The sequence below is a fragment of the Musca autumnalis genome, unplaced genomic scaffold, assembly GCF_047663935.1.
Source record: "Musca autumnalis isolate F117 unplaced genomic scaffold, ASM4766393v1 scaffold_5, whole genome shotgun sequence".
NCBI classification, from domain to species: Eukaryota; Metazoa; Arthropoda; class Insecta; order Diptera; family Muscidae; genus Musca; species Musca autumnalis.
The window spans coordinates 93538924-93554874 of NW_027412088.1; the positions used below are offsets into that span (position 1 = coordinate 93538924).

The following is a 15951-nucleotide window of genomic DNA, read 5'->3' on the forward strand; positions in this document are numbered from 1 at the left end:
CTCATTCACCTTGTGTCACTGGTCACATAACTATTACTGCTCTTGATAACGACGCACAGTGTTGCCGCTTTCATACAAAAGTGGACAAAAACAGAAGGCGTTGACCTAGGTTGATGAATTTTTTCCAAGTACTTATGAGAGCACAGGAATAAAAAATATCATCTTTGGTCCATATCGGTTCAGATTTGGATATAGACCCCATATGTATCTTTTCCCGATTTTGCTACAACTCGTTCAATTTTGATCAAATAGCTTTCAAATTTAATATGCGTTATTTTCTTAGGCCCCTAAGTAGTTTCACCGATTTTTGTAAAAATCGGTTCTGATTTGAATATAGCTCCCATGTATGTCTTTCCCCGATTTTGCTATAAATCCCTCAATTTTTAATGAATAGCCTTCAAATTTAACATAGGATGCCCCGCCAAAAAATTTAAAATATAGAACCATATGTTGGTATGGCCCCCATATAACGATACCCATCGATTTTAGGTGTTCTGAGGAGCTTAGCTACATAAATTTGTTGACCGAACTATCTGCAATTTGAGATTTAAGCTTCCTAGCTGTCACAAAACTTCTCTATCAAAAATTGTCAACATAGGTCCATGTTTTGGTATAGCCCCTATACAACGGTACCTCCGATTTTCTAAACTTTCAGAATTCTACCTTAATTTTTTACCGAACTTCCTTTAATTTGATATTAATGTAATAAAATTTTTAATTTGAGAGTCCTGGTGGTCGCAAATATTCTACAACAACAAACATTTCCAACATAGGGCTATGATTTCGTGTAGCCCCCATATAACGGTATCTCTGAATTTTAGAACTGTACTCTAATTGTCAGCATAGGCCCATGTTCTGGTTTACCCACCATAAAACGTTATATATCTACCTATACCTGTTGGTATAGCCCCCATATATCGGTACCTCCTGATTTTACTTATTTTGAGGATTTTTGCTAATTTAACATTTGAGGTTTCCGGTGGTCAAAAAATTTCTCCAACAAAGGATAATGTCTTAACCCAGTGAGTAGTCGACGCCGTCAGAGTACGCGACTCCCCCGTAGTACCTCCAACAGCTGCATTATACGCAGCACTTAACACCAGCCCCATGTTATTCCAATCCATGAAAATGCATCATTTCTGCAGCTGTACAGGAAACCAAGCTCAACAATGAGGACGTCCCTAACAGAATTAGCGGAGAGTGCCAGTTCGCCAGACATAACCATCGTGTCACCTGGTCTGACAAATGACGTCAGCTGGCGTCATCTCCCCCTAATTTTCTGCTAATGTACCGACCGATTTCATCACCTCTGAACGTCACACTTTCATCAATAATGGGAAAGCTAATTGGCCTAGAGAGTCCACTAATCACTGCTTCAGAAATCTATCGCGGGCAGCAAAAACGAAGTTCCGAGACATCATCACTGCTGCAGCCGCTCACCATATACCTGGTGGTCGAATATCCGAAGTGAGACCAAACATCACTGCAGAGGCGACGAGATTAGCAAATGAGCGTGATGAACTTTGTCGTGCCAACATCAGTGACCCCAGAGTGAAGGAGCTGACACTGGAAGTTAATATGTTGGTAAATCGTCTAAAGAGTTGCAACATTGGAGCTGGAATAAGTAAATTGTAGGCAACGGTTAAGTCACTGTGGAACCATAGAAAGAAGGAAGATAGGACCTCAGTCGCGTTTGGCAACGTTACGCTGACTCTTCCAAAGAGGTTTGCATGCTATTTCAGTCGACAGTTTGTGTAGCACCCCGGGCGAAGAGAAGAGTACTACGCCACATTAGATCTCTTCCTGTCGAGGATGAACCACAACAATTTATGATGTTGCAAATGTCATCAAGAACGATAAACCATGCAAAGCGTTTGACCCTGATGGAATCTCCATGGTTGAAGTTGAAGCAGCAGGATGCGCCGGGAGTTGAGTATCTTACTAAAGTTCTCAACCTGTAGCTAGCAACCCACATCGTTCCCGAATTATGGAATATGGGCAGGGTGGTCCTGCAACTGAAGCCAGGCAAGGACTCCAGCAAAGGTGTCACTTTTGTCGCCCGTAGCACAGACCCTTGAGGTCTTAGTCCTCCCCAGCGTCAGAAATAGCTATCCAGTTGCCGATCATCAGCATGGCACAGACCCTTTAGGTCTTAGTCCTCCCCAGCGTCAGAAATAGCTATCCAATCATCAGCGTGGATTTCGTAAGGAGCACAGCACGACAACAGCTCTGCACGCCATCTCCACACATATTTGTCGAGGACTCAATCAGGAAAGCCGTGTGATAAAACAGTGATGGTGGCGCTTGACTCATCACAAGCAAGCATTCCACGCTGTTTAAGCACATTGAGCAGACAACCCTCCGGCTATGTCTGAAACGTTGGATAATCAGTTATATATGTGGAATCCAGTCGTACGTAGAATTCAGAAAAAGAAGTCCAAACAGAGAATTCCCCAAGGTGGGGTGATATCTACTGTACTGTTTAACATCTACCTCTCCTATATTCCGCCCCCTCCATATGGCATAGAAATCGTAACGTATATGGATAATTATACAATCCTCGCTTTAATTACCTTCCATCATGACATTATTTGACCGATCTGACCACATTTTGCCACGCGAGGAATATGCAGATATCCGCCACTAAATCTTCGGCCACCAAATGAACGGCAGAGATGACAATTGAATTAAATCTCAAGGTCGATGGTAGCAGAATTCCGAACACAAACTACCCCAAAATCCTAGGGGTCACATTTGATACACGTTTATGTAGTCCGCGCATGCCACAGCTATCTGCAATAAGCTGAGATGTAGAAACCAGGGTTTCGGAGTCGATTTGTTTTTTCGACTCAGACTCCGACTCCAGCAAAATTGCTCGACTCCCACTCGTAGACTCCGAAACCCTGGTAGAAACAATGTTCTCAAGTCCCTAGCCGGCAGCACTTGGGGTGAAGATAAAGAAACCTTGTTGACCACATCTAAGTCGATAAATCGGTCTATAGTAAAGGAGATGGAAAAATATTAAAATCTGTCAGAAAGCCGCCCTGAGAACTCCAACAGGGTGCCTCCACATGTCTTTAGTGGACCATCTACATGAGGAGAAATGTTTTCATTGCAGTACTTGCTCGGGTGTTACTGTGAGAACCATCCTAATCACAATATGGTGGAGAGAATCCACCCACCCAGGCATGTCAGGAGGTCCAACGATACAAGAGAAACCCCTATATTAACAAGCCTATCAAGCAGGTTCGACAAACCAGAGGTTGAATTCCTTTTCCTAGAGGGCAAGAATCAATGACACCGTGCAAAACATCTGTCCAGCCTGCGACACAGATTAAGCAGAAAAATGAACTTACAAACATTAAGTACAAACACTGTTACAACAACAACGGAGACGGATGTTAGGGATTGCTGTAATTTTGTCCGACTCCGCCATGAGGTATAAATTACGACTTAGACTTCACAGGCGGTCACCATTGTAAGAAGCCAAGATTGCAAAAAGAAACCCATTATTTTCTAATACCAAAAAACCAAACAAGGGTTTCTTTTAAACATTTATTTATTCACAAAAAAAAAATAAGAAACCAAATACATTAACAAAAAATACATTCAAAAAACATTATTGGTAACGAAATTAAAATCACCAGTCTTCACTTTTTCATTTCAAAAGGAATAAAATGATGTCAATTCAACAAAATTACAACACCCTTTATACGCCTAACAAAGAAATGTTTTATGGCAATAGCGGTACTGTTACCAGGGGTCTAATGTAGTCTTAACATGACAACAAATCAAATGACTTTGATTAAAACACGATCTGTGTGTGACAACAAAGACAACATAAGCCATTAAATGAAACTCTGTAATCCACAAAATTTCAATTGAAATCTTCCAAAAACGCCGGCGATATCAAATATCCAGGGTGTTTAAAGGTCTCATCTTCATGGTAATTACTTCGTCATATGATGGCGGATCCATGTTCATCATTTGCAAAGGATCGCGTATAACTTCACTGTACAGTGGCAGGGATGGTGAGGCGGTTAAGTGATACAACGGTCGAGCCTCTTCTGGTGGTTGCATTTCCAGTTCATGTTCCGAACGAAATTTTTGATAAAGCTTCAGCGAGGGATACCAGGAGAGAATAACAAGAACTGTAAGGAAGGATAAAGAAAGATAATTTTAGAAATGTTATAAAGATTTTTGAGCTTTGTACTTACACAACACCAAACTTCCCATAACCGTTAGAAATATGTTTCCGTAAATTATCAAATACATTATGATGACCATAACCGTAACTGTAGACATAATAAGCCAGGGTAGTATATATTTTGATTGACGCTGTAAGAAGAAGTATTCAATTGGTATTAATTATATACATAAATATTGTGTATTTGCCTATTTTTGTACAAAAATAATCATGAAAGAGAGGGAGGTGTTTATAGGAATAAGTCAAAAAGGCTTAAGTTCGTCCGGGCTGAAGTTTTTATACTCCACCATGAAATGTTCTGAACTTATATGGAATAATTAACTTTCCTTCTGTTACTTTAGATGGAAAATTTTTTTGACTACTAGGAACTCTAAATACCAAATACAAGCTAATTCGGTCGACTAAATACCACTGGATACCATAAATGCCAAAGGACATCCAATCTTGCCAGAAAATGTAGATAAAAACTAAAAAACAAGTAAAAAAGTGTCAGTCGGCTTTGCCGACAGAGGTATACCCTCATCCAATGTGAATTGAAACTTTCATCTACGGACAGATAGAATGTATTTAGCGTCTCTTCAGAATTTTGTGGCCCATTTTCAACATTTGAACTTGCCGACAAAAATGTAGATTAGGAATTAACACAAATGTAGAACTTTTGTGGGGGAGGACCGTTATGGGCCATTTTAGAATTTAAACTAAATTTTGACAAAATTTGACAAGTTTGGACGAAATTGGTTGCACAATTCAAGTGATATCGTCCTAACATTTTAGTGACATTTTTTTAAATATTGGGGAGAAGTATCGAAAGTTGGGGACCGGTATTGCCCATGAAATTAAGTTTGGATAAAATATGACGAAAATATGCACCAAATCGGTAGAACAGTTCGAGAGCCACATATGGTGACATAGGACTTTTTACACCTTTCGGGATGTTTTCCCAAGAAATATGGACTTGCTCCTGAAAAAATTTTAACCGTCGTAATGGAGGTAGCGAATGCAAATCGCTTCAACAAAAATCAAAGTTTTTTCAAAATAGTCTGGCTTAATCCCATTGTTGTTGTTTTATTATTTTAAAACAACTAATTTATTAGTGGAAAAAGGTTTGGCATTGTTCGCCAAGCGGTAATGCAGGGAATACTAGTTTCGATCCACGCCACCGGATCTCATCAGTTCCCTTGTTTCTTGTTTGTGGATATTCTCCACAGAAATTATTTTTCAATAACTTCTTCAACAAGAAACTTTTTATACCCAAACATCAATCGTCAGCTTGAAGTTTAAAGGTTAACAAAGAAAAAACTTTAATGAGAAGTTTTTCTTTGGCAACCTAACACAACTCCGACGAAAGTGTCTACGAAACAAACTACACCTTTTCCCACTGCTATGTGTCGTAGAATTTCTACGAATGCACATAACAAAATGTTGCTGGTAGCTAGTCGCTGCCAACCATACAAACGGTGCCAGTGTTTCTCAACACTGTTGTTTTGTTATGAGCATTCGTAGAAATTCTACGACACATAGCAGTGGGAAAAGGTTTAGTTTGTTTCGTAGACACTTTCGTCGGAGTTGTGTTAGGTTGCCAAAGAAAAACTTCTCATTGAAGTTTTTTCTTTGTTAACCTTTATACTTCGAGCTGACGATTGATGTTTGGGTATAAAAAGTTTCTTGTTGAAGAAGTTATTGAAAAATTACTTCGGTGGAGAATATCCACAAACAAGAAACAAGGGAAATGATGAGATCCAGTGGCGTGGATCGAAACTAGTATTCCCTGCCATACCCCTTGGCGAAAAATGCCAAACCTTTTTCCACTAATAAATTAGTTGTTGTAAAATAATAAAACAACAACGATGGGATTAAGCCAGACTATTTTGAAAAAACAAAATTGTATTAGCTAACCCAATAAAAACGACGCCACCAATGTTCGATAAATCAAAGTGATTCGAGAGCAGGTCTTAAAGTGATCTTATCCAAAATTGTGTGTGGGAGGTACCCAAAGGAGTGCACAAATATAGTCCATATTCGAACCTGATCTATATCTGGTAGATATATTAGCATGTGCAGAGTATGGATTACATATATCAGTCACTCCCTTCAAGAGCTATCGTGCGCATATTTTTTCCGAAGATTTTTGAATTTTTGTGAGGGAGGTACCTGGAGGAGTGGACCAACATGGTTTATCTTCGCACCTAAAATATGTTTGGACAAAATATTACTAAGGCCAAATTTTGGACCGAATTGGCAGAGCCGTTCGAGATTTATCTTGCGCTCCAACCACCACACGTGGTGTCATAGGGGTTTTTTACACCTTTCAGGCTATTTTCTCAGGAAGTATGGACTTGCCCCTTATGAAACTTGTACCGTCGTATGGGGGACAGCGAATACAAGTTGCTACAACTGAAATTTTGTGTGGGAGGTACTCGAAGGAGTGGACCGATTGATTCCATATTTAAACTTCTTCTAAGCCTGGTAGAACTTTCACGATGTACAAAGTGTGGGCGAAATCGGTTACTCCCTTCAAGTGTTATCGTGCGCACAAATTTTCCGAACATTTTCGAACTTTTGTGGGGGAGGTACCGGAAGGAGTGGACCGATATAACCCATCTTCGAACTTAAACTAAATTTGGGCAAAATATTACGAAAGCCAAATTTTGAACCGAATCGGTTGCTCCGTTCGAGAGTTGTCGTGCGCGCCAGCCAGACAGACAGACGGACAGACAGACGAACGGACATGGGTAAATCAACTCCAAATTGTCTGAAAGACATTGCGTCCAAACATACTTGGGGTCTAAAACCATTATTTCGATGAGGCACATTTTGCCCGTATGAAAGTGTATATACCCTCTTTAGCATAAATGCTGAGGCCATAAAAATAAAAAAGTATCAGTCGGCTTTGCCGACAGAGATATATAGCATTTCCAGATTAAATGAAACCTTTTCCAGCAGAAATGAAACCTTTTCCAGCAGGAAAGAAACCTTTTCCAACGGAAATTAAACCTTATCCAATTAAAATGAAACTTTTTCCAAATTATAAGAAGCCTTTACTTTTTATTAAAAGAAACATGAAACGGAAGATGTTGCGGGTTCCATTTAAACAGCTTTTGAAATATTTGTGGTGAATATATATTAGAAAAATATAGAAAACCAAGATCGGACTTTGTAAAATTGCGTATTTTTAGTAATTTTAACTTAAATTATGTAGTTAAGATAAGCCATTGGTTGCTTATATTGTATGTGAAAATACGTGAGAGGTTTACGGCTATGGTCCAGTGAAAATATAGGTGTCATATGGGCTCTCACATACACGATATGGCGTGGTCCAAAAAAAATTAACCCTATAAATTTAGATAAATGGCTATATCCTAACTGCACTTGTTATGGTCATTCAGGCTATTTATGTATATTTCTAGGGTTAATTCCGTAAATGTCACCAAAGCAGGAGTTACTCCAATCATTGTATTTTTTTTTTTTTTTTTTTTGGACCACGCCACATCGTATATGTGAGAGCCCATATGACACCTATATTTTCACTGGGCCATGGCCGTAAACCTCTCACGTATTTTCACATACAATATAAGCAACCAATTTCTTATCCTAACTACATAATTTAACTTAAAATTACTAAAAATACGCAATTTTACAAAATCCGATATGGGTTTTCTATATTTTTTTTTTTTCAAATACATATATATTAACCACAAATATTTCAAAAGCCGTTTATGTGGAACCCGCAACACCTTCCGTATGAATTCATAACGAAAAACCATCACTAAGATATTTATAGTGTCCAATCACAACGACAATCTGGATAAAATTTGTAAAATATGGCCCTAAACCCTATATCAAGAACAAGAGCTGATATGAATGTTATACTCGTATGTTATGGTTATAAATTTATTTTATTCAGAGTCTCATAGTGTAATTTGATTTGGAACATTTCTTCTTTTTTTACCATATCCCCAAAAAGTGAAGGATTTTGTTAGATTTTGATCCAGTAATTATGTAAAATTAACAGTCCAAAATTAAAACAAATAATTTCATTCTAAATTATATAAATTTGTTATCTAATTTTCTTAAAAAAATAGATATACCTAGATATATGAATTCTTCTGAAACTCATAGTGAAATTTTGTGTAGAATTTTTCTTCTTTTGACACTTTTCACCTAGAACCATATTCATATTACTTTAATGTATCAATTCGAAAAAGAAGAAAAAAATTGCCATAAAAAAAATTGGGAAATATTTTCCTGTTTTTCAGCAAAATTGATACTGAAATTTGATATATAATGTAAATAGATATTTTATTTCTTTGGTGACTCATAGTGAAATTTGACGAAGAATATTTTTGTCTTTGACTTTATCTCTCTAAAATTATGTTTTGAGGGACAATTTTCAATAAACTCAGATAAAGTCCAACTTTAACCCTAAAACGTGTTTTTCATTTTAAGTGATTCCTGGCGATTAGATAAGATTTACAGATTTGGTGTATTTTGAGACATATAGGAAAAATTTTATGGCGAACAATTTTGTAGAATATTTTTATTTGATGTGATCACATTTTGATGAACCGCATGAGGGTTACATTTTTTGACAAAAATATTCCCCACATCCTCCTCTGTAAAGTTGCCAAAGACACTGTATACATAAAATGCAAGGATTCCAATATATCTTAACTCGATTATTTCGAAAAAATTAGAAATGGGCGGAACTTGCCCCGCCTATTTTGCTTACTTTCCGATGTAAACTTTAAAAACACCGATACACGTGTCTCATATTTTTAGCTCTACTTTTATATTCTACTCAGTTTTCCTTGTCATTTTTTGTTGTCGCACATTGTTATTAATACGAAGACAAGTTGACTGCTCCTTCTATATCTTCCCCTCCTAATACATCTAAAATTTTGTAATAACCCAATCTGTTTCCTTGTCTTGAATTCCTTGGTTTGAAAGATACTGTTGCTTCCCCAACAGCAGTACTGGAAGTGTTCATGATTCATCTTCTTGATTTTAACCAGAATTAAAATGGTACATTTTTTAGACTTTTGTTTCAAAAAATTACTTCTGGATGATCTCTGCATTATGGGGTACATAAAGAAACAGTTGTAACAAAGTCTGCCTATCAAAATAGAGGTTTTTAGGCAGAATAAAATTCAAACTTATTTGTACATTATAATAGGCAAAAATCAAAATAATATGTCTGTTCCAGAACTGTCCCAGAACCCAAAGATAAATATAAAGTTTATTCACAGATACATACCAATATACGCATACTTGCTACAATTACATTACGTAGTGTTAATGTATTAATTTAAAACAACCAAAAATCAATATTTGTTTCATGCTTCTCTTAATAAATAAAAATAGGTAAAAAAACTTTTTAAGTTAAACGGTTTTATGTTAAACATACATTGCAATGTTTAAGATAAAGGTACTAAAAACCAAAAAATAATAAAATAGATACAGTCGTGGGAATTATAAACATATGCATAGACTAGACTAAAATAAAACCGTGGGGCACGTCAATTGTCTACAATCGTTGATTAAAATGTTTGTTTTGTAATGTTACACTATAATTAGGCAGTTGTTCAACCGACAACGATGGAAGTGTGATAAGTAGGGCTAGAATGTAGAAACAAGCTAGCAAGCTCGATTATAAGCGAGTTTTAGGGTTTCATAGTGGTTAGCGAGTAGTACTTTGTCGATTAAAGGCAAACTACGAGCAGTGAAACGCTTCCTCGCCAGGCAGCAGTGTGAATGTCCAACGATAAACTAGTTGAAACATCTCTTTTATTTACATGGAGTGTATAACTATTGGAATTTCCATGAGCAAGAAATAGTAAGTAATTTCCTCACCGTCTGCGGGCCAACTGCCTAACGACGAATTAAACGATTCTTCTATCGCACATTAAGTCGATAATTTGTAGACAATTGACGTGCCCCACGGTTTTATTTTAGTCTAGTCTATGCATATGTTTATAATTCCCACGACTGTATCTATTTTATTATTTTTTTGGTTTTTAGTACCTTTATCTTAAACATTGCAATGTATGTTTAACATAAAACCGTTTAACTTAAAACGTTTTTTACCTATTTTTATTTTCTAGTTTTTAGTTTTTATTTCGCATTCTGTTTAATTCGTTTAGTGCTTCATTATTGCAAGGTTTCTTGTCCGTTAGTTTATTGCAGTCCAACTCCTCTATACGTAGTCCCTGCAAAGATCTTACTCTACTAAGAGCCACGTAGGCTTGACCTTCTTCAAACAGTTTCGCACCTAAGTATACGACTGCGTGATCTACAGTGCTGCCCTGCATTTTATGTATAGTAGAAGCCCATGATAGTATTAAAGGCAACATTCTTCTTTCAGCCGTCCCGTAATTGTACTTAGCTGGAAACTGTATGGCTTTCGGGTGTATAAGATGTCCTGTATAGTGCACTGTATTATTCTTGTCAAGCTCTTTTATTTGATACCCATATTGGTGGGATTGATAAAAAATTGTTATCAGCCATTTGGTAGCGGCGGCCATCTTAGATTTCAATTTTGCATAGTAAATTGTATTCTACTTGTTGAGACCTTTCATTTGATACCCATTTTGAGGGGATTGATAAAACATAAGTTATCCGCCATTTTGTAGAGCCCGTCATCTTAGATTTTAATTTTATATAGTACATTGTATTCTACTCGTTGAGCACTTTCATTTGACACCCATATTGATGGGATTGATAAAACCTATGTTATCCGCCATTTTGTAGCTGCCGCCATCTTGGATTTAAATTTGTTATAGTATAATGTATTCTGCTTGTTGAGCCCTTTCATTTGATACCCATATTGATGGGTTTGATAAAACCTACGTTATCCGCAATTTTGTAGCGGCCGCCATCTTGGATTTAAATTTTTTATAGTATAATGTATTCTGCTTGTTGAGCCCTTTCATTTGATACCCATATTGATGGGATTGATAAAACCTACGTTATCCGCCATTTTGTAGCGGCCGCCATCTTGAATTTATAATGATAATGAATAAATATAATTGTATTGTCACCAAAATCCAAAATGTATGCAAAATTTTAGATTAATCGGTTGACAGGAAGAGGGTGAAATTTGAATTACTGAATTTGACCCAAGAATAAATAATAAATAAAACAAACGGGGTGAGCTAAATAAAACCATTTAAAAATAAAGGTTTCCTTTAATTTGGAAAAAGTTTCATTTCAATTGGAAAAGGTTTCATTTGGAATTTGGGAAAGGTTTCATTTCCGCTGGAAAAGTTTTCATTTAATCCAAAAATGTTATACCTTCAGCCTGTGAATTGAAATGTTCATCTATTGACAATATCAAATCTAATAGCGGCAATACATTTCTAAAGGATCTTCGAACAGATCCTAAACTGTACTTAAAAAAAATGTTGTGAAAGAACACCGATATGTACCATTTCTGAAGTAAAACTACATTTGGACAAAATATTAGGAGGTCAAAAGTTTGGAAGGTTGCTCCGTTCAACAGAACTACGCACTATAGTTTGATGGTGGAATTTTATAACTTTTGGGGGGGAAGGTACGGAAAGTGGCGCACCGATAGTGTGCATCTTCGCAATTAAACAAAGCTTGGGAAAATATTACGAAAGCCATATTTTGGACCGAATCGGCTGATCCGCTTGAGAGTTATCGTGCGCTTAATTCAGCCACTTAACATGGTTCCATAGGGGTTTTTATAGCTTTGGGGCTATTTTCTTCAATTTAAAAAAATGGCCTCAATAAAAAAAGGACCCAAACTATGAAATTTGGCCCCAAAAAAAATTACATTATATCCCAAACTCAGCGTCATTATAAAACCGAAACACATAAAATTTGGTAATTGGTCTTTGATGTGGTTATCAAATATTTCAAAAGAAATTAAACAGTAAAGGTCTTCGTTTTCATATAGCCACCATATAAGGGTACATCCGGTTTTCGGTATTGTGAAGGTTGTGGCCTCTATATCCAACCGAAATGAATGAAATTTAACATTGTGTCTTCGAGGGGGGTATAAAATATTCAAAAGATAATTATTATAGAATGGGTTTGGTTTCAATATCCCACCGAAATGGCTGAACTTGGGCATTTAGTTTTCGTTGGGGATAAAAAACTTTCCAAACAAAATATGTCGGTATATTCCCCGTCTTCATACCATCTGATTTATTTTGAAGGTTTCGACTTCAATATCGATGGGGGTAAATAACTTTCCACCTGAAATTTTGAAACATTCCAGAAGAGAATTAACAGTTTATGTCCCCGTTTTCATATAGCCCCCATATAAGGGTACCTCCAGATTTTGGGTATTTCTAAGATTGTGGTCTCAATATCTCACCGAAAAGGCTCAAATTTGATATTTGTTTTATTTCGTCCTCTGCTGGATTTAAACACACGAACTTCTGCGTTGTAGCCTAACACTCTACACACTCGGCCACGCTTAAGAATATTAGGGGATGTTTGAATGCGTACATGTGCACCACCAACTGTTCTTTGTTTTCTAAAAAAAGTACCCGGCCGACTGTGAGCGTTGAACACACAAACCTCGGATTTGTAGTCGGACACATAAGCTCTTTGCCACCGTACTCATTACTTACTAAGGGGTAATATAAGTAGTTATTTTTGTATACATTACTTTGTAATGGGTTACATAATGACTAACGGATAAGAATTTTTGCTGAGACGGTACGTCCCGATTTTCGGTATTTTGAAGATTGTGGGTATAAAATATTCCATAAGAGAATTATCAGTACAGGTCCACGGTTTCACATAGCCCTTTCGGTGGGGGTAAAAAAACTTTCCACCTGAAATTGTAAAACATTCCAGAAGAGAATTTACAGTGACCTCAATAGGATATTCAACTGGCTGAAATTTACTATTTAATCTTCGTTGGAAGTAAAAAACTTTCCACCCGAAATTTGTTGGTATAGGTCCACGCCTTTATATAGCCTCCACAGAACGGTCCCTACCGACTTTTGGTATTTTGAAAGTTGTAGCCAACCGAAATGACTGAAATTTGGTATTAAGTCTTCGTTAGGGGTATATAACTCCCGAACTGCCGGTATAGGTCCACGTCTTCATGCAGCGCCATAGAACTGTATTCCCCGATTTGTGGTATTTTTAAAGTTTTAGCCACTTTATTCAAGTGAAATGACTGAATTTTGGCATTAAGTCTTCGTTGGAATGACGAAACTTCCCCCCAAAATTTCTCGGTACAGGTCCTCCACTAGACTGATTTTAACTCAAAGGGAAAAAATAAGATTTTTTTATGCGGCATCCCCATAAAGTTTTTAATTTTGTTAGATTTTAAGATTGCAAAAGTTTGAACACAATCGGAATATATTAACACGTGCCACTGGGTCCTTAAAGTTTCCATAGTAATTTTTATTGAGCCAAAGGCGAATTTTTACGAAATCGGTCTACAGACCACATTTATAGTCCAATCGATGAACAAATTTTACCAGTTCATTTCAGTGGCTAAACAAGTAATCCTACAATAAATTTTGAAAACCGGTTCAGATTTTAATATTAGCTATAAACTGGTACTGGCACTGGTAACAGTGGCAATCTTAAAATCTAACAAATCTAAAATCCGACATCGATTTTATAAAACCACCTTAGGTCCACGTTTTCATAACCGAATGGAAACGATTTGTTATACCCTCAGCATTTATGCTAACGAGGGTATATACACTTTCATACAGGCAAAATGTGCATCATCGAAATAATGGTGTTAGACCCCAAGTATGTTTGGAAGAAATGTGTTTCAGACAATTTGGAGTTGATTTAGCCATGTCCGTCTGTCTGTCTGGCTGGCTGGCTGGAGCGCACGATAACTCTCGAACGGATCAACCGATTCGGTCGAAAATTTGGCTTTCGTAATATTTTGTCCAAACTTAATTTAAGTTCGAAGATGGGTTATATCGGTCCACTCCTTCCGGTACCTCCCCCACAAAAGTTCGGAAATTTTCGGAAAATTTGTGCGCTCTATAACTCATGAAGGGAGTAACCGATTCGGTCCATACCTTGCACATCGTGAAATTTCTACCAGACTTAGATGAGGTTCTAATATGGACTCAATCGGTCCACTCCTTCGGGTACCTCCCACACAAATTTTCGGAAAAGTTCAGTTTGGGATATGCTTTCGATTCGCTTTGATTTTTGTTGTAGCAACTTGTATTCACTGCCACCCATACGACGGTACAGGGCCAAGTCCATACTTCCTGAAAAATTGGCGTGAAAGATCGCAAGATAACTCTCGAACGGATCTGCCGATTCGGTCCAAAATGTGGCATTCGAAATATTTTGTGCAAACTTCGTTTAAGTTCGAAGATAAGCCATATCTGCCCACTCCTTCCGGTACCTCAAAACCAAATACTTCGTTCGTCCACACTTGGATATTGTAATATGTCTTCGAATACTCCTTCCGGTACCTCCCCCACAAAAGTTCGAAAATATTCGCTAAAATGGTACGCGATTTCTCATAGACGTTGCAACCGATTTGGTCCAAACTTTTGATCTCTAAATATTGTCGAAACTTAGTTTAATTCAACAATTACGTTGGCTGGGTTATGGTATGGTGATGACTCCGCAAACAATGGAATTTGAACCCTATGCGTTTGAACCCTTGACGTTTTACGCAGATGCGATGGACCAATCCTTCGTGGCCACATGAAACATGATATCTCTAAACATGGTATTCCAAATTGGAGAAGCAGCGTTTTTAGCTCATTTTCTGGAGTATTTCAGTATGTCGCGGCCTCAATTCTGATAACTTCAATACTTTGATAAGTAATACTTTTTTAAATACAAAATTTCAATGGACGCAAACCTGTTTGAATACTGAGTACACATCTCGATAATTCTTTTTTAGCACATTCTGTGGTTACAACAAATTGTCTTAGCAACAAGTTATGTCGCCTATGACCCATTTAAGTCCATTTTTTAAAGAAACTATTGCTACCGTTGCTACACACACACAGAGTTCTCCACAACTAATTAAGACTTAAAGAGTGACATTTATAACAAAAAAAATATTCCATCTTACCTACCAATGAAATACCAACAGCCAGTGTAATGGACAATGCCAACATTATCAACGTTAAGGCCACAGTCCCCAGGCAGACATTAGACTGTGAATCGCTGGGCAGTGCGCAGGCTGACATTCGAAATGTATAACAGATATACATTAGCAGGATCGTAAAAAGATACACTTGGGTATAGCCAATAATTTTACCCATTCTATCCAGGACGTCATCTTGAAAGGTGAGCATTTTTGTTTTTGTTGTTGCTGCTGTTGTTGTGGGTTTTTGTTAACTCTAACCTAAGTAGCTAAGCGAGCGGTTAAAATTGTTCAAAGGTGTGTTGTTGAGCCAATGAATACGGAAACTAAACTAAAAGTAGACAGAAATGAAACCACCAACCAAAGATACACGCCGCCAAAGCCAAGAAGTATAACAGCACAACAACAACTGGGCGTAATGTTACCTACCGGCTGGTCAGATATAAAACTTGTTGTGGGACTCTGTGAAATTCGTGAAATGCATGAATTAAACAAGAATTTAAAATTTAAAGCAGCAGCTTATGTATTGATGACAACGATGACGATAATGGCGAAGATGTGGGAAAGAAATTACAACAAAAATAAACAAAACAAACAAAAAATCTGATTAGCATCGAAATCAAACAAAGAAGACTTAAGATACCTAAACAGCAAATGAAGCTGAACCGTGAAAAGAGAG

The 15951-nt window shown here is 37.2% G+C and overlaps 1 protein-coding gene across 1 annotated transcript; it reads right to left on the bottom strand.

Annotated features, from left to right (window-relative positions):
* Positions 1–3613: 3613 nt before the first annotated feature.
* On the bottom strand, positions 3614–15822 carry LOC141406759 (uncharacterized). The gene is made up of 4 exons (XM_073992762.1): positions 15702–15822; positions 15262–15603; positions 4218–4338; positions 3614–4151 (listed from the first exon to the last, which is right to left on the bottom strand). The coding sequence occupies exons 2-4, from the start codon at positions 15481–15483 to the stop codon at positions 3910–3912; spliced, it is 585 nt and encodes a 194-aa protein (XP_073848863.1). The 5' UTR covers positions 15484–15603; positions 15702–15822; the 3' UTR covers positions 3614–3909.
* Positions 15823–15951: the final 129 nt, after the last annotated feature.